Source organism: Sugiyamaella lignohabitans, chromosome A (assembly GCF_001640025.1).
Source record: "Sugiyamaella lignohabitans strain CBS 10342 chromosome A, complete sequence".
Lineage (NCBI taxonomy): Eukaryota > Fungi > Ascomycota > Dipodascomycetes > Dipodascales > Trichomonascaceae > Sugiyamaella > Sugiyamaella lignohabitans.
The window spans coordinates 5,207,183-5,220,929 of NC_031672.1; the positions used below are offsets into that span (position 1 = coordinate 5,207,183).

At 44.5% G+C, this 13,747-nt stretch overlaps 5 protein-coding genes across 5 annotated transcripts; 2 read left to right on the top strand and 3 right to left on the bottom strand.

The window, feature by feature from the left end:
- Positions 1 to 604: 604 nt before the first annotated feature.
- On the top strand, positions 605 to 5,671 carry MSB1 (Msb1p; the record flags this gene model as incomplete). The annotated part of the gene is made up of 1 exon (XM_018878605.1): positions 605 to 5,671. One exon carries the CDS (start codon positions 605 to 607, stop codon positions 5,669 to 5,671), a length of 5,067 nt encoding a protein of 1,688 aa, XP_018735891.1.
- A 540-nt stretch (positions 5,672 to 6,211) lies between these two features.
- Positions 6,212 to 7,774, bottom strand: AWJ20_1706 (uncharacterized protein; the record flags this gene model as incomplete). Its single annotated transcript, XM_018878606.1, has 1 exon — positions 6,212 to 7,774. The coding sequence occupies one exon, from the start codon at positions 7,772 to 7,774 to the stop codon at positions 6,212 to 6,214; it is 1,563 nt and encodes a 520-aa protein (XP_018735892.1).
- Positions 7,775 to 8,498: 724 nt separating this feature from the next.
- Positions 8,499 to 9,398, bottom strand: AWJ20_1707 (fork head domain protein, putative; the record flags this gene model as incomplete). The annotated part of the gene is made up of 1 exon (XM_018878607.1): positions 8,499 to 9,398. The coding sequence occupies one exon, from the start codon at positions 9,396 to 9,398 to the stop codon at positions 8,499 to 8,501; it is 900 nt and encodes a 299-aa protein (XP_018735893.1).
- A 1,039-nt stretch (positions 9,399 to 10,437) lies between these two features.
- Positions 10,438 to 11,460, top strand: KTR4 (Ktr4p; the record flags this gene model as incomplete). The annotated part of the gene is made up of 1 exon (XM_018878608.1): positions 10,438 to 11,460. One exon carries the CDS (start codon positions 10,438 to 10,440, stop codon positions 11,458 to 11,460), a length of 1,023 nt encoding a protein of 340 aa, XP_018735894.1.
- A 198-nt stretch (positions 11,461 to 11,658) lies between these two features.
- KIC1 (putative serine/threonine protein kinase KIC1) lies at positions 11,659 to 13,182 on the bottom strand (the record flags this gene model as incomplete). The annotated part of the gene is made up of 1 exon (XM_018878609.1): positions 11,659 to 13,182. The coding sequence occupies one exon, from the start codon at positions 13,180 to 13,182 to the stop codon at positions 11,659 to 11,661; it is 1,524 nt and encodes a 507-aa protein (XP_018735895.1).
- Between the last annotated feature and the right edge of the window lie 565 nt (positions 13,183 to 13,747).

Sequence of the window (13,747 nt, forward strand, 5' to 3'; positions counted from 1 at the left end):
ACCGGCTACAAAAACTTCTTTTTCACGCAGAATGCCTTTACTCAGAGCGTGATTCCACGGCCAGTGGTTGAAGGCCTTATCCATAGTCTAACACTAGAACTTAAGGCGAGAGGTGAGTAACGAGTTGACAATAATACTTTCTGTTGTGATATCGAATGGCATAAATGAGTACTGAAACGGACGGAAGCAAGAGGAATCTAATCGGCTGCAGTTTCTGAGTCAATAAGTGGACCAAAGGCTAACAAAAATAGGTGTTCTCACCCCGTTCGTGCTCTTGCCCTATCGACCAGAGAGCGATGCCAAAGACGTAAGAGATTTTGTGACTGAGGTGTTTCCCAGACATCAACCTCCTCTCGAGGGAGACAACCTTCTTCGTCTGATAAGAGTGGCCGATCCATATGTAAGTACGACCCCGAAATCTCCAGCTCGCCAAGCGAGCACAACGGGGTCTGGGGCAGCGCCCCAGCCGCCGGAGGCAACCTGTCCAATATCCAAGAGAGACTAACATAAGCAGTGTTTAGCAGCAGTACTGAAATGGTGCTGGTCACGACTACCAGGAGGTATTGTGTCGTGGAAGGTATACAATCAATTCAAAGAAGAAGAGATGAAAGCAGGATTTCCTATGGATGCATTTGTGAAGATTGTGCCGCGATGTGTGGAAACGGGGACCCATGGTAATATATTGTTTGACTTTTTCGACTTGCTGGCGTCGATTGTGACGCATGGTCGTCAGAATGGGCTTGTAGGCCGGAAAGTGACGCGACTGGCAGGTACATGGGCGTTCGATATTAAAAAACCTGGTGCTAAGGAATCTACAAGTTTTGCAGAGGGCTTGGCAGCTTGGAGTTTGGCAGCTGAGGCAACAAATCATATGTTTTTTGCATTTGTGAGGTCATTATCAGCGGCACCAAGACCAGGAGGAGGGACTTCGGCGCTGCCTAGACCATTGGAAAATTTACTGCTGACTGAACAGGACTATCCACCCGAGCCTATTTATAAATCTAAGCTAGTGGCCGTGCCAATGGTGACGCTGACAGTAGGGAAACTAAGTTCTAACCCACTTGTTCTATTAAGAAGAGTGGCCAAGACCATTCGGTTCGATAATCCCAATGTATTTGCTACGGAGGACGACTTTAATACGCTTTATTTCTTATTTAATGAGCCTGACACCATTGAATATAAGATTGCAGATGAATCTTTACGAATTATTAAAGAGATTGTTAATGAGAACCCACTTGTCACTGACCACCCTATTTTAATAAAGGAAACCCCTAAATTGGCATATGATTTAAGAGGCAAAACATGGTCTAAGTTTTACAACCATGCATTTATAGACCCAGCTACTGGAGATCTTCGACGACCATTGACTAACTATGTCTACGATGATGAGCAATTGAAAGACATCAAACGAGTTGGTGTGCCCAGTCAGGAGGTGAAGGCCTTGCCATACCCAGATAGCCCAGATGTTAGAGTTACCAAGCATGGAGTAACATCTAGACCAGCCCTAGCAGCAAGTCAAGATGAATGGGATGTGTTCTTGAAGAAAAGTTATGGACAGGCTGAAAAACGGTCGTCGCGAATTAGCGCTGATGGACTGGTTACGGCGGGAGTATCCCAGATTGCTATTTCGGATTTCTTCGTATGGGTATGGATGTCGACACTCAGTCAGGAGCAGACTGAGGTTCGCAAAGCGACTTTCGGTCGATCTGTGGTGGTCGAACTTGTAGTTTCTCCAGGGGAACGACGATGGGTTGTGGTTGAAGAAATCTTACATCCAGAGCCACCTCCATTAAAGCCCAAGCCAGAGATAAAAGATAGACCATTGCCTCGGGTTGTGCCTCGTCGGGTCGTCAGCAGTCCGGCTGCCCAGGTTGTTAAGCGCAAACCTGTACCACCATCGCCAGCTCTTACTGCGAGTCCCCCACCAGCACCAATTCCCCCCGAAGATCAACATCATTATCATCATTATTACCATCACCACAAAAAACCACGAGATTTGCTTCTTGCACCAACAGAATATCTAGACCCACTAGTGGATGCCCTGGCCAAGAGATTGCAGCAGAATAACATTATCGCAGATGCCACTACTCCTAGACCCGAAAGAGATATACGCAAAGTATATGTTGACCGTGAAATTCAGACGGATTTGGACGATAGTGTTCCATCCATGACCATTTCGAATCAACAGCCGACAAATGCCATCGGGTCTCGGAACGTTTCCAACCCCTATTCACCACCACCTCCTTCTGGAATGCACAATCTATCTATTCAGACTGAATCAAATGAGTCAAACGCACGAGAACCAGATGTAAAGTCAGTGGTGCAACCAGAAGTACGCTTCGACAAACCTCTACCTCATCAACCACAGCTTGAGGAGCATCTGCCGGAACCTTTCCCTCCAATTCCTGTATCGACACCACGACAGACAAAGGAAGATGATGAGAAAAGTATTTATTACACGCCAAAGTTGAACGATGAACCATCTGAACAACCAATTGAGCCTCTTGATAGATACGAACTTGAGCAACAGCGACAAGAGCAGAAACAACTTCAACTACAACTTGAACAGTTGCAGAAACAACTACAATTACAACAGCTCCAAATTCAACAGCACTGGTCTAGCGCTCCTTCCATCTCAGCAGCAGCTGTTCAACAACCAATCTCAACAACCACGACTTCTGCTGCCGAATCCACTGTCCTACCAGCAGAAACAACTGGGGCCGCGTCAGCCCTTGGAGCATCTGGTCCTTCGGTTGTCACTCAACCATTGAGCGAGGCATCAGCATCGGCTACAGCACCTCCCACTATCACTAATGCGACACCATCTGGTCATTTTGCAGGTGTACCACCATCGGTAGACCCTCAAAGTTCTCGAGAATTACGGTCGCCAAGTGGTAACAGGAGTGTTAGTCAACACCTGCCCCAGCGCATTTCTCTTAACTCACATGCATCTGGGGCTACACCAAGCTTGTCTGCCATCCAGACTTCGTGGTTAAACCAAGAAAAAACATCGCCTGACCCAGAGAGTGAAGGTGGTAGTCGTCAACAGTTCAATCCCATGGACAAACCGCTTCCTACACTCCCTGTGCCAGGTCAATCTGTATCACAGCAAGCGTTCACTCAGGACCCAGCCATGAATAATGAAGATCAGACAAGGAAGTTGAGTGTTAAAAGAAAGCCGGTGGGTTCTGGCGAGTCAAAACCTAACTCTCCTCTCATGCAAAATGAGCAACAGCAACTTGTTGACAGTATTCATGATTTGGTAGGGGCATCCGATTCTAAGCCTGACCAGCAACAAATGATTCGACGTCAAAGATCACGTACACTGGATGATTCTAGTAGTGGGGGCAGTTTTGCCGAGTTCTATCAACGCAACAATTACAATGGTGGTGCAGATCGTTATTATGAAGACTACGATCGGTTTGCTGGTCCAGGCGAAAGAGGTTTGTACCAGACAGATGCAGTTGGTCCTGGAGGAAGACTCATGTCACCGTTTCCTATTGATAGAGCTGCTGGAAACGGTCCGGGTGGACATGGGCCTGGGATGCGAGAAGCACAGGGTCATCTTGGAGACAGAAATGGAAGCATTGACAGTGCAGATTCGGGAGGAAGTGGTCGTAGTTATCCGAGTGGAACTCATAGTGGACCTGGTATGGGTAGAATACCGATGCGGGGAAGACATGGCGGTGCTAATGTGTCTGGTGACTATGGTTATAATCGTTATGGCCCTTCAGGATACGATGAGCACCGTAGCTCGTATGAGCTCCCACCTCCTACCAACAGATTTAGGAGTAACCTTCGCGACAGTTCGTCAAGCAGTGGTTTTATGATGGAAAGGCCATACTCACCTGCTCCATCGTCCTCTGCTAGTCAACCTCCCCATCCTCCTCAGCCTCCGCATTTGAGACAAGGTGGTGCTGGTGGATTTGGAAATATCCACAATCATCCAGGAGATATTAGAAGTGCAAAGAAGAGAGCGGATCTGCGACACAATTTGGACTCTTTCGAATCGCCATTCTTTGGTCGTGAGAATAGAGGTGCTGGTTTGCCGGGCCATCCTCCTCTCAGTGGATTTACAGGTCATGGTCCCCCTCCTGGTATGTCGTCTGGCCCTCCACCTGGCAATCGTCTTCCTATTGGTTATAGCAATCATAATGGTGTTCCAAAGGCTAGTTGGCAACAACAGGAAAGAGAGAGGGCGCGAGCCTTTGGTCGGCCGCCTCCAGAAAGAGGATTCAGTCGACCACCACAGGGCCGTGCCAATGAGTTCAATCGCCCACCACCACCTCCTTCAAACCAGCCACCACCTCATCCATATAATGATATGTTGGCTGATCCTCCAGTTATGGGGCCAACTCAATCTTCGAGATCAGAGAATTTGCCGCCTGGTCCGCCTGGTCCGCCTTCATCATCTTCTCCAGGATCAGGACATAGAATGGGACCACAAGATGGTCCGGGATACAGTTCAGGATTTGGTCATCCTGTGAGACCCCTTTCAGATGGGTCTCATAACTCATCTCGTACGCCATCGCTTGCATCCCGCCCATCAAGTGGTGATAGATTGCAGTCTGGTTCAGCTGGTTCCAATCATGTAAATAGCCATATTGAGAATCCTGACCACATAAATAGTCAGGTAGTCACACATTCTTCGAGTCATGCTAGCGCGGGAGGACCACCCAAGATCGGGTTGCTGCAGTTTGAGAAAGAGTTTGGTCCCCGTACAAGTTCGACAGAAGAGTTGAAGCTTGCACCTATTCCTGCCCCAGGACCAACACCTGGTCATTCTGGGCATAATTCTGAGAGTTCATCATTTCTAGCTGATACTAGAGGTCTTGGAGACACTGGTGACAGCGGATTGGGTGATTTGGGTGGACTATTGGCAAGAGTAGGAGAGACTAATTCAGAAATCAGTACCAGCTCGAATTCATCTGCAGCTCAATGGTTAGAGGTTAAGGAAAATTTACGAGGAATGCGTGAATCGTTTGCTCAGAGTAACCCGGGTGCAGTTCCACCAATTATTCATGACGAACCATACCTTGCCGAGAGAGGTAAATCGGCTCAATCTTTACTGAGTGGTCTTGCATCACCTGATGATTATTTTGATGCTGTACTCTCTACTGTTCGCCGACCATCTGTTCATACTGGTGACCATGTAAAGGCAGTGACTGTCAAGGCGGAAGAAGGTGAACCTTCGCTAGCCTCTGAGTATGGGTCGCATGGTTCAACGCCTGCTCCTAGTACAGGACAAGATGATCATACCTATAATACAAGCCGCCTTGCTTACGAAGAACAGTACCCTGGTAGTAGCAAAGATAGAACGTCCGTCCATGGCGCCCCATACAAGTCAGCAGGGCTTTCATCACCTCCTTCGTCATTGCCAAAACCAAGGAGTCGCCCTGTTAGCGCCAATTTCGATAATAGTAAGAGAGGGTCTTTGCCGACTAATTTCGACCCTCATAATGAGCACAGTATATTGCGTGCTACACGGGCGGGTCTGCTAGACAGCAGTCGAATGGCATCTAATGAAGATTTGAAAACTGCTTTTTCAAATAACACGTTTAACCCGTCTCCTACCAAACCTGCCAACAATAGAAATGATTCAGAGGAGAAAATCAGCAAATATAGTATTGCTGGCATCATCAGTGCGGCGAAGCGCCGTTCACAACAATAATTTGATTTTTTCCCTATATTTTTGTATGTAGATTTGTTAATATATTAATGATGTGCTAAGAGAATTGTGCCGATCAGATGCAACTATGCACAAATTTCGACTCTATGGCCAGGGTCCTGTATTTTCTGATATATAGGAAGGGACCTTATATTTTGTTCAGCTACGGCCATATCCAGAGTAAAATAAGATTTCCCGTCCGATCAATCATATTCAAGCCTCTGAGAGCCTTGATCAGTAATGCCGTGGGAGACCAGGCGTGAACAGAAGGTGCTGTAGTTTTTTGCTGCTCTATTTTATTTCTGCATGATACACATGTATACCTAGAAAATCAGTAACGTATACCAGTGCTACTAATGTTCAGCTGGCCCATTACCGCTTTTGTCCACTCTTTTTTTATAAAAACATTTCCCATGAAATAACATATATTAAACAATACAGAAATGTATCAACAAGCCATCAATATTAGTAGTCGAATTAAAATTAGCTGGATCAATAAAAAAGTCCAGGATGCAAGAAAAAAATAAATAAAAGCAGGATTATTCAAATGAGCTGTAGGTTCTGAAAGCCATCCGAAGTCTCATAGACCTGCTTAATGCTTGCCCGCCTGTTAACATGGCTCGTGGGGCTTCCAATGACAGGAGAAGAAAGTCCAGGAGAAACTGCTCGCCGTTTCAATCCATTAACTGGAGAGTCATCCAAAAACGCGATTTTACGTTTGACAGAGGGTGTGACTGAAATAGGAGGAGCGTCCGAATCCTCAGTATCACTTATGATAGCACTTCCTGCATCCGAGTCTTTTTGGCCACCAGGAGCAAAGCTCTCAAGACGTGCAATGAGTTCCTGGTGATGAAATGAGGACATCGATGTGCGCCCAGATGACGAGCCACCCGCTATGACATTACAGTTACTACCATCAGCTGCATCTGCGCCAACACCATCTCCAATAGCAATAGATCCACCCACAGAAACACGACGCGGATTGGCAGCATCCTCTTCTCTGAAAGTAGAAGTCACCTCAGCTTCGCGACGAATCTCAAAATCCAAGGGAGACAATTCTTCCTGCAGGTCTTTCGATATCCGTAAGAAGCTTTTCATTTTTGGTTTAAGGGATCGTCCATTAGATATCATCTGTCGAACTATAGCAGCTGGTGGAGTTATATCAATATCGGATCCCTTTGTTGAAGTCACACTAGCACGCCTGCTACCAAGACTCATTCTATCATCGGAGTCATAGCCTGCTGAAATAAGATCATCATCATCGGACGAGGACGAAGACGAGCTTCTATATCGTCGACTCGCAGCACTAGAGCCTTTTTCATTACGTTTCAAAAGAAAGCCACTCTCATGACCCAAAGATGAAACGCTCGACGAGGGTCCGAAATACAAGGCAGGTGTTGTGCCACCAATAGAGTTAGACGAATGTGCCGTCCTCGAGTTCCTTCTAGAAGAAGATCTTGACGATGGGTGGCTTTTAACATATAGCCCACTGCTAAAAGACGAAATACCAGCTGTGGATCCAACTATAGAAGAGCCATCTGAACCAGGTGTTGGCATCTGTGGAGTATTGACGGTTGCCACATGAGAAGGAGCTGTAGCAGACGGGCTTATTGGCGACATGTCAGGGGGAGTTTGAAAAGATGTGACATGATGCAACGAGGAGTTTCTATGAGGTTTAAAACTCTGAAATGGAGTCTGTGGTACTTGGGGAGATGTTAGAGATGTCTGACCTGATACAGAGGATGAAGCCGACAGTGATGTCGATGTTACGAGCGATGCTGCAACTAATCGTGATGAAGATATCGAGTTTGAATTAACGACTAGCGCTAATGGGTTTGTCGCAAGGCCACCTATCCCTAGTCCAGTAGACTGGCCCAAGCCAGAGCTATTTATGCGGCCTTCAGAATCAGCACGAGAAAAATTTTGACTAAAATCCGATCTGGTTGCTGGCTCGATACCTTGGCCTGCTCCCATATAAGAAGTAGAAAAATGAGTCTGAGATGACATTTTGACGACATCAGCACCAACGTTAACAGGTCTGTGATCAGTTTTTGCATCCTGATCCTGATCAGACTGGACAGTCTGATTATCGCCTTGAGCCAGCATTATAGACGTAGATAAATAAATATCCCAAACAATTTTGTCAACTGAAAGCCATTTACCAACAAACAAATCTATGGTTGAATTTCGATTCTACAATATAGATCAAAGAAAATATTCGAGTAATCCAAAACAAATTCCGGTACCTGTCTATCAGAGGATATATGGCCCGCCGTAAAATGGTTGGCAATCAATATGTTTATAGGGTATAGGCATAAACTTATTAGTGCCAGATCTGTATGCCGTGTATAGGTAACACGTAAAGTCCAATATCAATAGTAGTAGGACGACTATAAAGTAGTCGACAGCAAACAATAGACAGGAGATGCAACCCCCCACCATTCACTGGAGAAATGCAGCTATTGCACGGTAATGGGTCCAAGGGGCGGGTTGATATTTATAACAAACTCTACAACTACTATAGTTACCACTAAAACATGCACACGCGCGTCTTACCTCCATTCTAGGACTCAGGGCTAGGGTAGACGTTTAAACGTTTGGTACATTAGTTTAGTTGCATGCAGCAACCTTTCTGATAAACCCCTACATATGTCGAGCTAGATTACGAGATAGCGGTAGGGGCTTCTGCAAAAGTCCACAATCAACTTCTAAGGTGAAATTAATTCACCATTCAAGATTGGTGAGATCTAGGATAATGCATTAGATTTTAGTACAAATATGAATAAAAATCAACCAACAAGGAAAGCATTTATTCTCCAGAAGCATGAACTCATGACGACGGTGGTGGAGTAGCATCAATGTCATCTTCAGTCCGTCGTCTTTTCGAGCTCCGAGCCTGGGAAATATCATTATCATGTTCATCTCTCCGAGAATGGTTTTGCCCGTCATTTTGACGGTCGCTTTCTTTAGCATGACTGCTTCGCTGTTGAATTCTGCTCTCATGATCATCGTTTTCTTCTCTTTCGCGCCTTTCAGAATGACGATAGGACTTGGACTTGTCGTCACGGTGTTTGTCGCTGCCATGTCCTTCGTCATTTCTCTTACGCCTGTCACTTGAATGTCGTTCGTCGTCTTGTCTGTGCCGGTCATGTTGGCTATGTCTATCGTGCCTGTCGTGCCTGTCGTGCCTGCTATACTTGTCGTGTCTTTCGTTTCTCTCATTTTTTTCGTATTTTCCGGTCTTGTCGGTTCTGTCTTGGTTGTCATGTCTGTCGTGTCTGTCGTGTCTGTCGTGTCTGTCGTGCCTGTCGTGTCTGTTTTCTCTGTCGTGTCTTTCATGCCTGTCGAGCCTTTCATGTCGCTCGTGACGGGAACGGTCGTGTCGTTCATATCTCTCCTGGTTATCTCTGTCGTCCGCTTCTAGCCTTATGTCTCTTTCACGTCCTTCATATAGACCAAGATCCCGACTGCCTCTATCATTTTTGCTGCGCTTTTCTGAGTCTCTATCTCTAGAACTGCGTTTATGCATATGCCTATCATCATCTCTATCACTTTCACTTTCCTTTAAACGATTCCGATCATCACTTCGAGTTTTATCTCTTCTCTCAGAGTTCTTTTTCTTACTTGCCAAATACTGAGCCATTGGATCTTCGGTATCTTCGCTTGTTGCCTCAGTCCGTCTGGCTGTCGCTTCATTTTCAAGTGGCTTCTGTTGTCCTCCTGCTGCCATCAGCTCTCGCTTTAACTTCTCAATCTCTAATTCTTCTTCATCTTCCTCTCCTTCTTGTGGTTTGTAGTAAGCATGGTCAACTCGCAATATGCGACCGACAACTTTTGATCCATTCAGATTATCTACCGCTAGTACTGTTGACCTTTGATCTTCGTACTTGAGCCACGCGAACCCTCTAGATTTTCCCGATTCCTTGTCTCGGGCCAGCTTGATATGTACCGGATTTCCATATTGCGAGAATATGCTGACAATGTCCCCCTCTGTCAACTCATATGGTAGACCTCCAATATATATATAGGCCGTATCTTTGTAGTCATTGTGCCAAGAACCCTCAATCGACACACCTGCCTCCAATTCTTGCTGATTTAACTTTTCAATTTGCCTTATAGAACTATAACTGAGTTAGCACAGATATCCGATTTTCAGAAACCATTTTCAAAGCACTCATAACTTACTTCATATCTACAGTGTAAAATATCCAGATCAAAGAGAAATTATAAACCAAAATCTAATTATCACGTTGAAAGCAGCGCGCGCATATTGCGTCGGTAAAGAAATAAAGTACACGATAACTAGTAATATTTGTTCACGAGTACTATATAGGTAGAAAAATCAGGGGCCTAGCTGCATTGAAATGGCACGGTTATCTGACACCGTTCCATTTGACAGCGTTCGCTTTTTTTTTTTTTTTTTTTTTGTTTTCTGTAATTTGCTCCGCTTCTGTCTAGGATATCCAGGTGATATTATTTAGGGCCAAATATAGATACAAAGCAAAACCAGATCTCACTTGTTATAAACGGCGTCAACAAAATTATAGAAATTTTAATACTGCGCCAAAATTAAGCTTATCTCGCTTGAGATATAGGAAGCTTAATTATCCTAGAAACCAAAAATTGAGATGGCAAAACTAAGACTTAGAGTGATTTTTCTGGCGACGGTGCTACTGGCCAGTTTTTTCGTTTTTCTCAGATCAAATCTCGTTCATGATATTAGAAAATGGTTTCCAACATATCCATACTACATTTCAGGTAACCCGTTAATGAAGGACATTACGGAACCACCAGATGCTGGAAATTTTAGAAATAGCGGCGAAAGAGTCAATGCTACACTATTATCGCTTGTTCGTAATGAAGAGCTAGACGATTTATTAATGTCCATGAAAGAGGTTGAAGAAACATTTAATAAAAAGTTCAACTACCCTTGGACATTTGTAAACGACAAACCATTTTCAAGAAAGTTCAAAGAGAAAACTAGAGAAGCTACTAAGGCACAAATCAACTATGAGGTAATTCCAAAGGATCATTGGGTTGAACCTAGCTGGATCAATAAAGATCTGGCCGAGGCATCTGCTCAATACCTTAAGCAACAGGGCGTCCAGTACTCGACGATGGAGTCTTATCATAGAATGTGTAGATGGAATTCCGGCATGTTCGTACATTTACCAAAGCTTACCGAATATAAATGGTACTGGCGGGTAGAACCCAAAACACATTATTTCTGCGACATTGACTATGATGTTTTCAAGTATATGGAGGACCATAACAAGACTTATGGCTTTGTTATTAACATTTATGATTCACCAGAGAGTATCCAGTCACTCTGGCCTGCGACGTTAGAATTCGTTGTTGACCATCCTGAATATGTGCATTCTAACAGCGCCATTGGTTGGCTCACTCAGACCACTAGGCCTGATCATAATAAAATAGCTGGATACTCGACCTGTCACTTCTGGAGCAATTTCGAAATCGGTGACATGGACTTTTGGCGGTCGAAACCATACCAGGAGTATTTTGACCATTTAGATAGGGCTGGTGGATTTTTCTATGAACGATGGGGAGATGCCCCAGTTCACAGCATTGGTCTGGGCCTCTTCCTAGATAAAGACAAGATACACTGGTTTAAGGATATTGGATACCAACATATTCCGTACTTCAATTGTCCCAACTCAAAGAAATGCAAAAAGTGCATTCCTGGTTTGTTCTCCGATGGAACAAGGTTGTCCCAAGAGAACTGCTTCCCGCAGTGGATCAAACATGGTGGATCTATTGAATGGGATGAATAAAAATAGGAATAATATAGAATGCTGAATAACTGCATATCACAAGTTGAAAAGTTGTCATATGGATCATTCTTGAATCCCCTCAATAGGAGGTGCAAATACATAGACATGAGGGTATAAGAATAAAAAGCACACAGCGAGGCCTGGGGCGGAGCCCCAGCCACGGGAAATAAAGCATTCAAGACACTTGAAAATGCGACTTTATTGCTGACGTTCGTAAACAGTTTCTAGCCACCGCCCTAATAGGAGTTGCTCAACGTGATCAAGTTTGCGACGAGGTGGTGGGGTTTCGTAAGAAGCCGAGCCAGAATTCGAGGCAACAGATGATACAGCCAATACCGGTAATTCTTTGGTATTTCGCTTTTTATTCTCTTTCTCCGCCTGGCGAACTAATCTCTTAATCAGATACGCCTCTGTAGATGACGATAACTGGCCATTGCTTATAATGTTGTTAAGCGTTCTTAAGATTGCGAAGTCCTGTGAGTTAGGGTCAAGCTTTGGTAGAGTGTGGTCCAAAGTTTTGGTGATAATAGATCTATAGTTTGTATGGCCACTACTAGTCGAGTTTAAAGGGGCAGCAGCTACCGTAGAATCAGCAGACCGGATACTAGTCGACGACGGTGTTGGGGGCTCAGATATGTTAAGCATGCGGAGAGTTTGTTCTGGATCAATCTCCTCTTGTGATGGTCTTGGAGGCAGAGCTGGTGGTGTGGGGAGTGGTCGTTTCATCAAGGGCTCAGACCGAGGTTGCGACTTTACTTCCGCCTGTGTTGGCTGTTTCAAGGATGACTCTTCGGTTTGACTTGAAAGTGGCTGACCCGGTTTAATGGTATCAAAATCCCAGTCATCATCATTGGTACTTCCACTGACACTACGACTGCTTATAGTACTTGCTCCCGAACTTGTGCTTGAACCAGAATTCGTGGCTGTACCTGTGACAGTATCCACAGTTGCCTGATAGTGCTTCGGTTTCCTGTGCTTAGATTTGACAGCCCCATCACCTAACTTGCTTCTCCTCTTATTGACCAGGTTGGTTACAATATGCGACGGATTGCCTGCATTCCGTATAAAGCGATGCTTAAGTAAATTTCTCACCGAGGCTCGTTGATTTGGATTCTTCTGCAGGCATAGCGATAGGAAATTTTGAAAATCAGCTGAAAAATTCGCACCTTTCAGTGTCGGGGGTGGGTTCTTAGGAATGAGAAATAATACTTTCATGGGATGAACATCAGATAAAGGGGGTTCTCCATTGGCAAACTCAATAGCGGTGATTCCGAGGGACCAAATATCTGCTTTGAAATTATAATCTTCTTGTTTGATGACCTCCGGTGCCATCCAAAATGGAGTTCCCACGAAAGTGTTTCGCCTTGATAAGTTATTTGACAGTTGTGTTGCTACTCCGAAATCAGCAATTTTAACTTCGCCTTTCTCAGAGACTAACACATTGGCTGCTTTTACGTCTCGGTGAATCTTGCCGTTTTCATGCAAATATTGTAATGCTAGTAATAGTTCGCGACAAACAATCGCGATGGATGCTTCATCAAATGGACCGACCACTTTTAACAAGTCCAGTCCCGATCCTCCCCCCAAGTACTCCATAATTATCCATAGCTTATATCCATTGACGAAACAGCCATGGTATTTTGTTATCCTAGAGTCGTTACATGCAGCAAGAATGGCTATTTCCTTTTGAATCTCATCAATATCATCTTCACTTGATTCCATATCAATCTGTGCCCTGTTAGAGATCACCAAAACCTTCAGAAGACTGGCTACCTTGTAACTCCTGAGAATAAGCGCATATACATACCTTCTTTATTGCTACTATTTGATTTGCGACACTGTTATGTTAGATCAATTTTTGGCTCACACTCTTTGTTTGACTGTTAACTCACTTATCAATAGCTTTGTATACGACACCAAAACTCCCACTACCCAGCTCCTCTAGTAATGTGAACTGGTCAGCACTAAAAACCCTTCGTGACGAGAGCGACTTGTTCGAAGATACTGATGCAGCAGACGATGTCGAAGATGTCCGACTGAGAGACATTGCTGACTTAATGTTGTAATACTAATAAACCGGAAAAACTGGATTCGGATTTGGATTTGGATTTGGATTTTGAGGCTACTAATATACTTTGTTGTTGACTGAAAGTTTGTTTAGGTTCCCGTTTTGCTATGAATAATAAAAAGTATAAGTTATAATGCACAATGCACAATGCACAATCTCGATTTTGGATATGAACACAGCTGCAACAGATCTGTACGATCTGACCGATTTGTTTTGTCA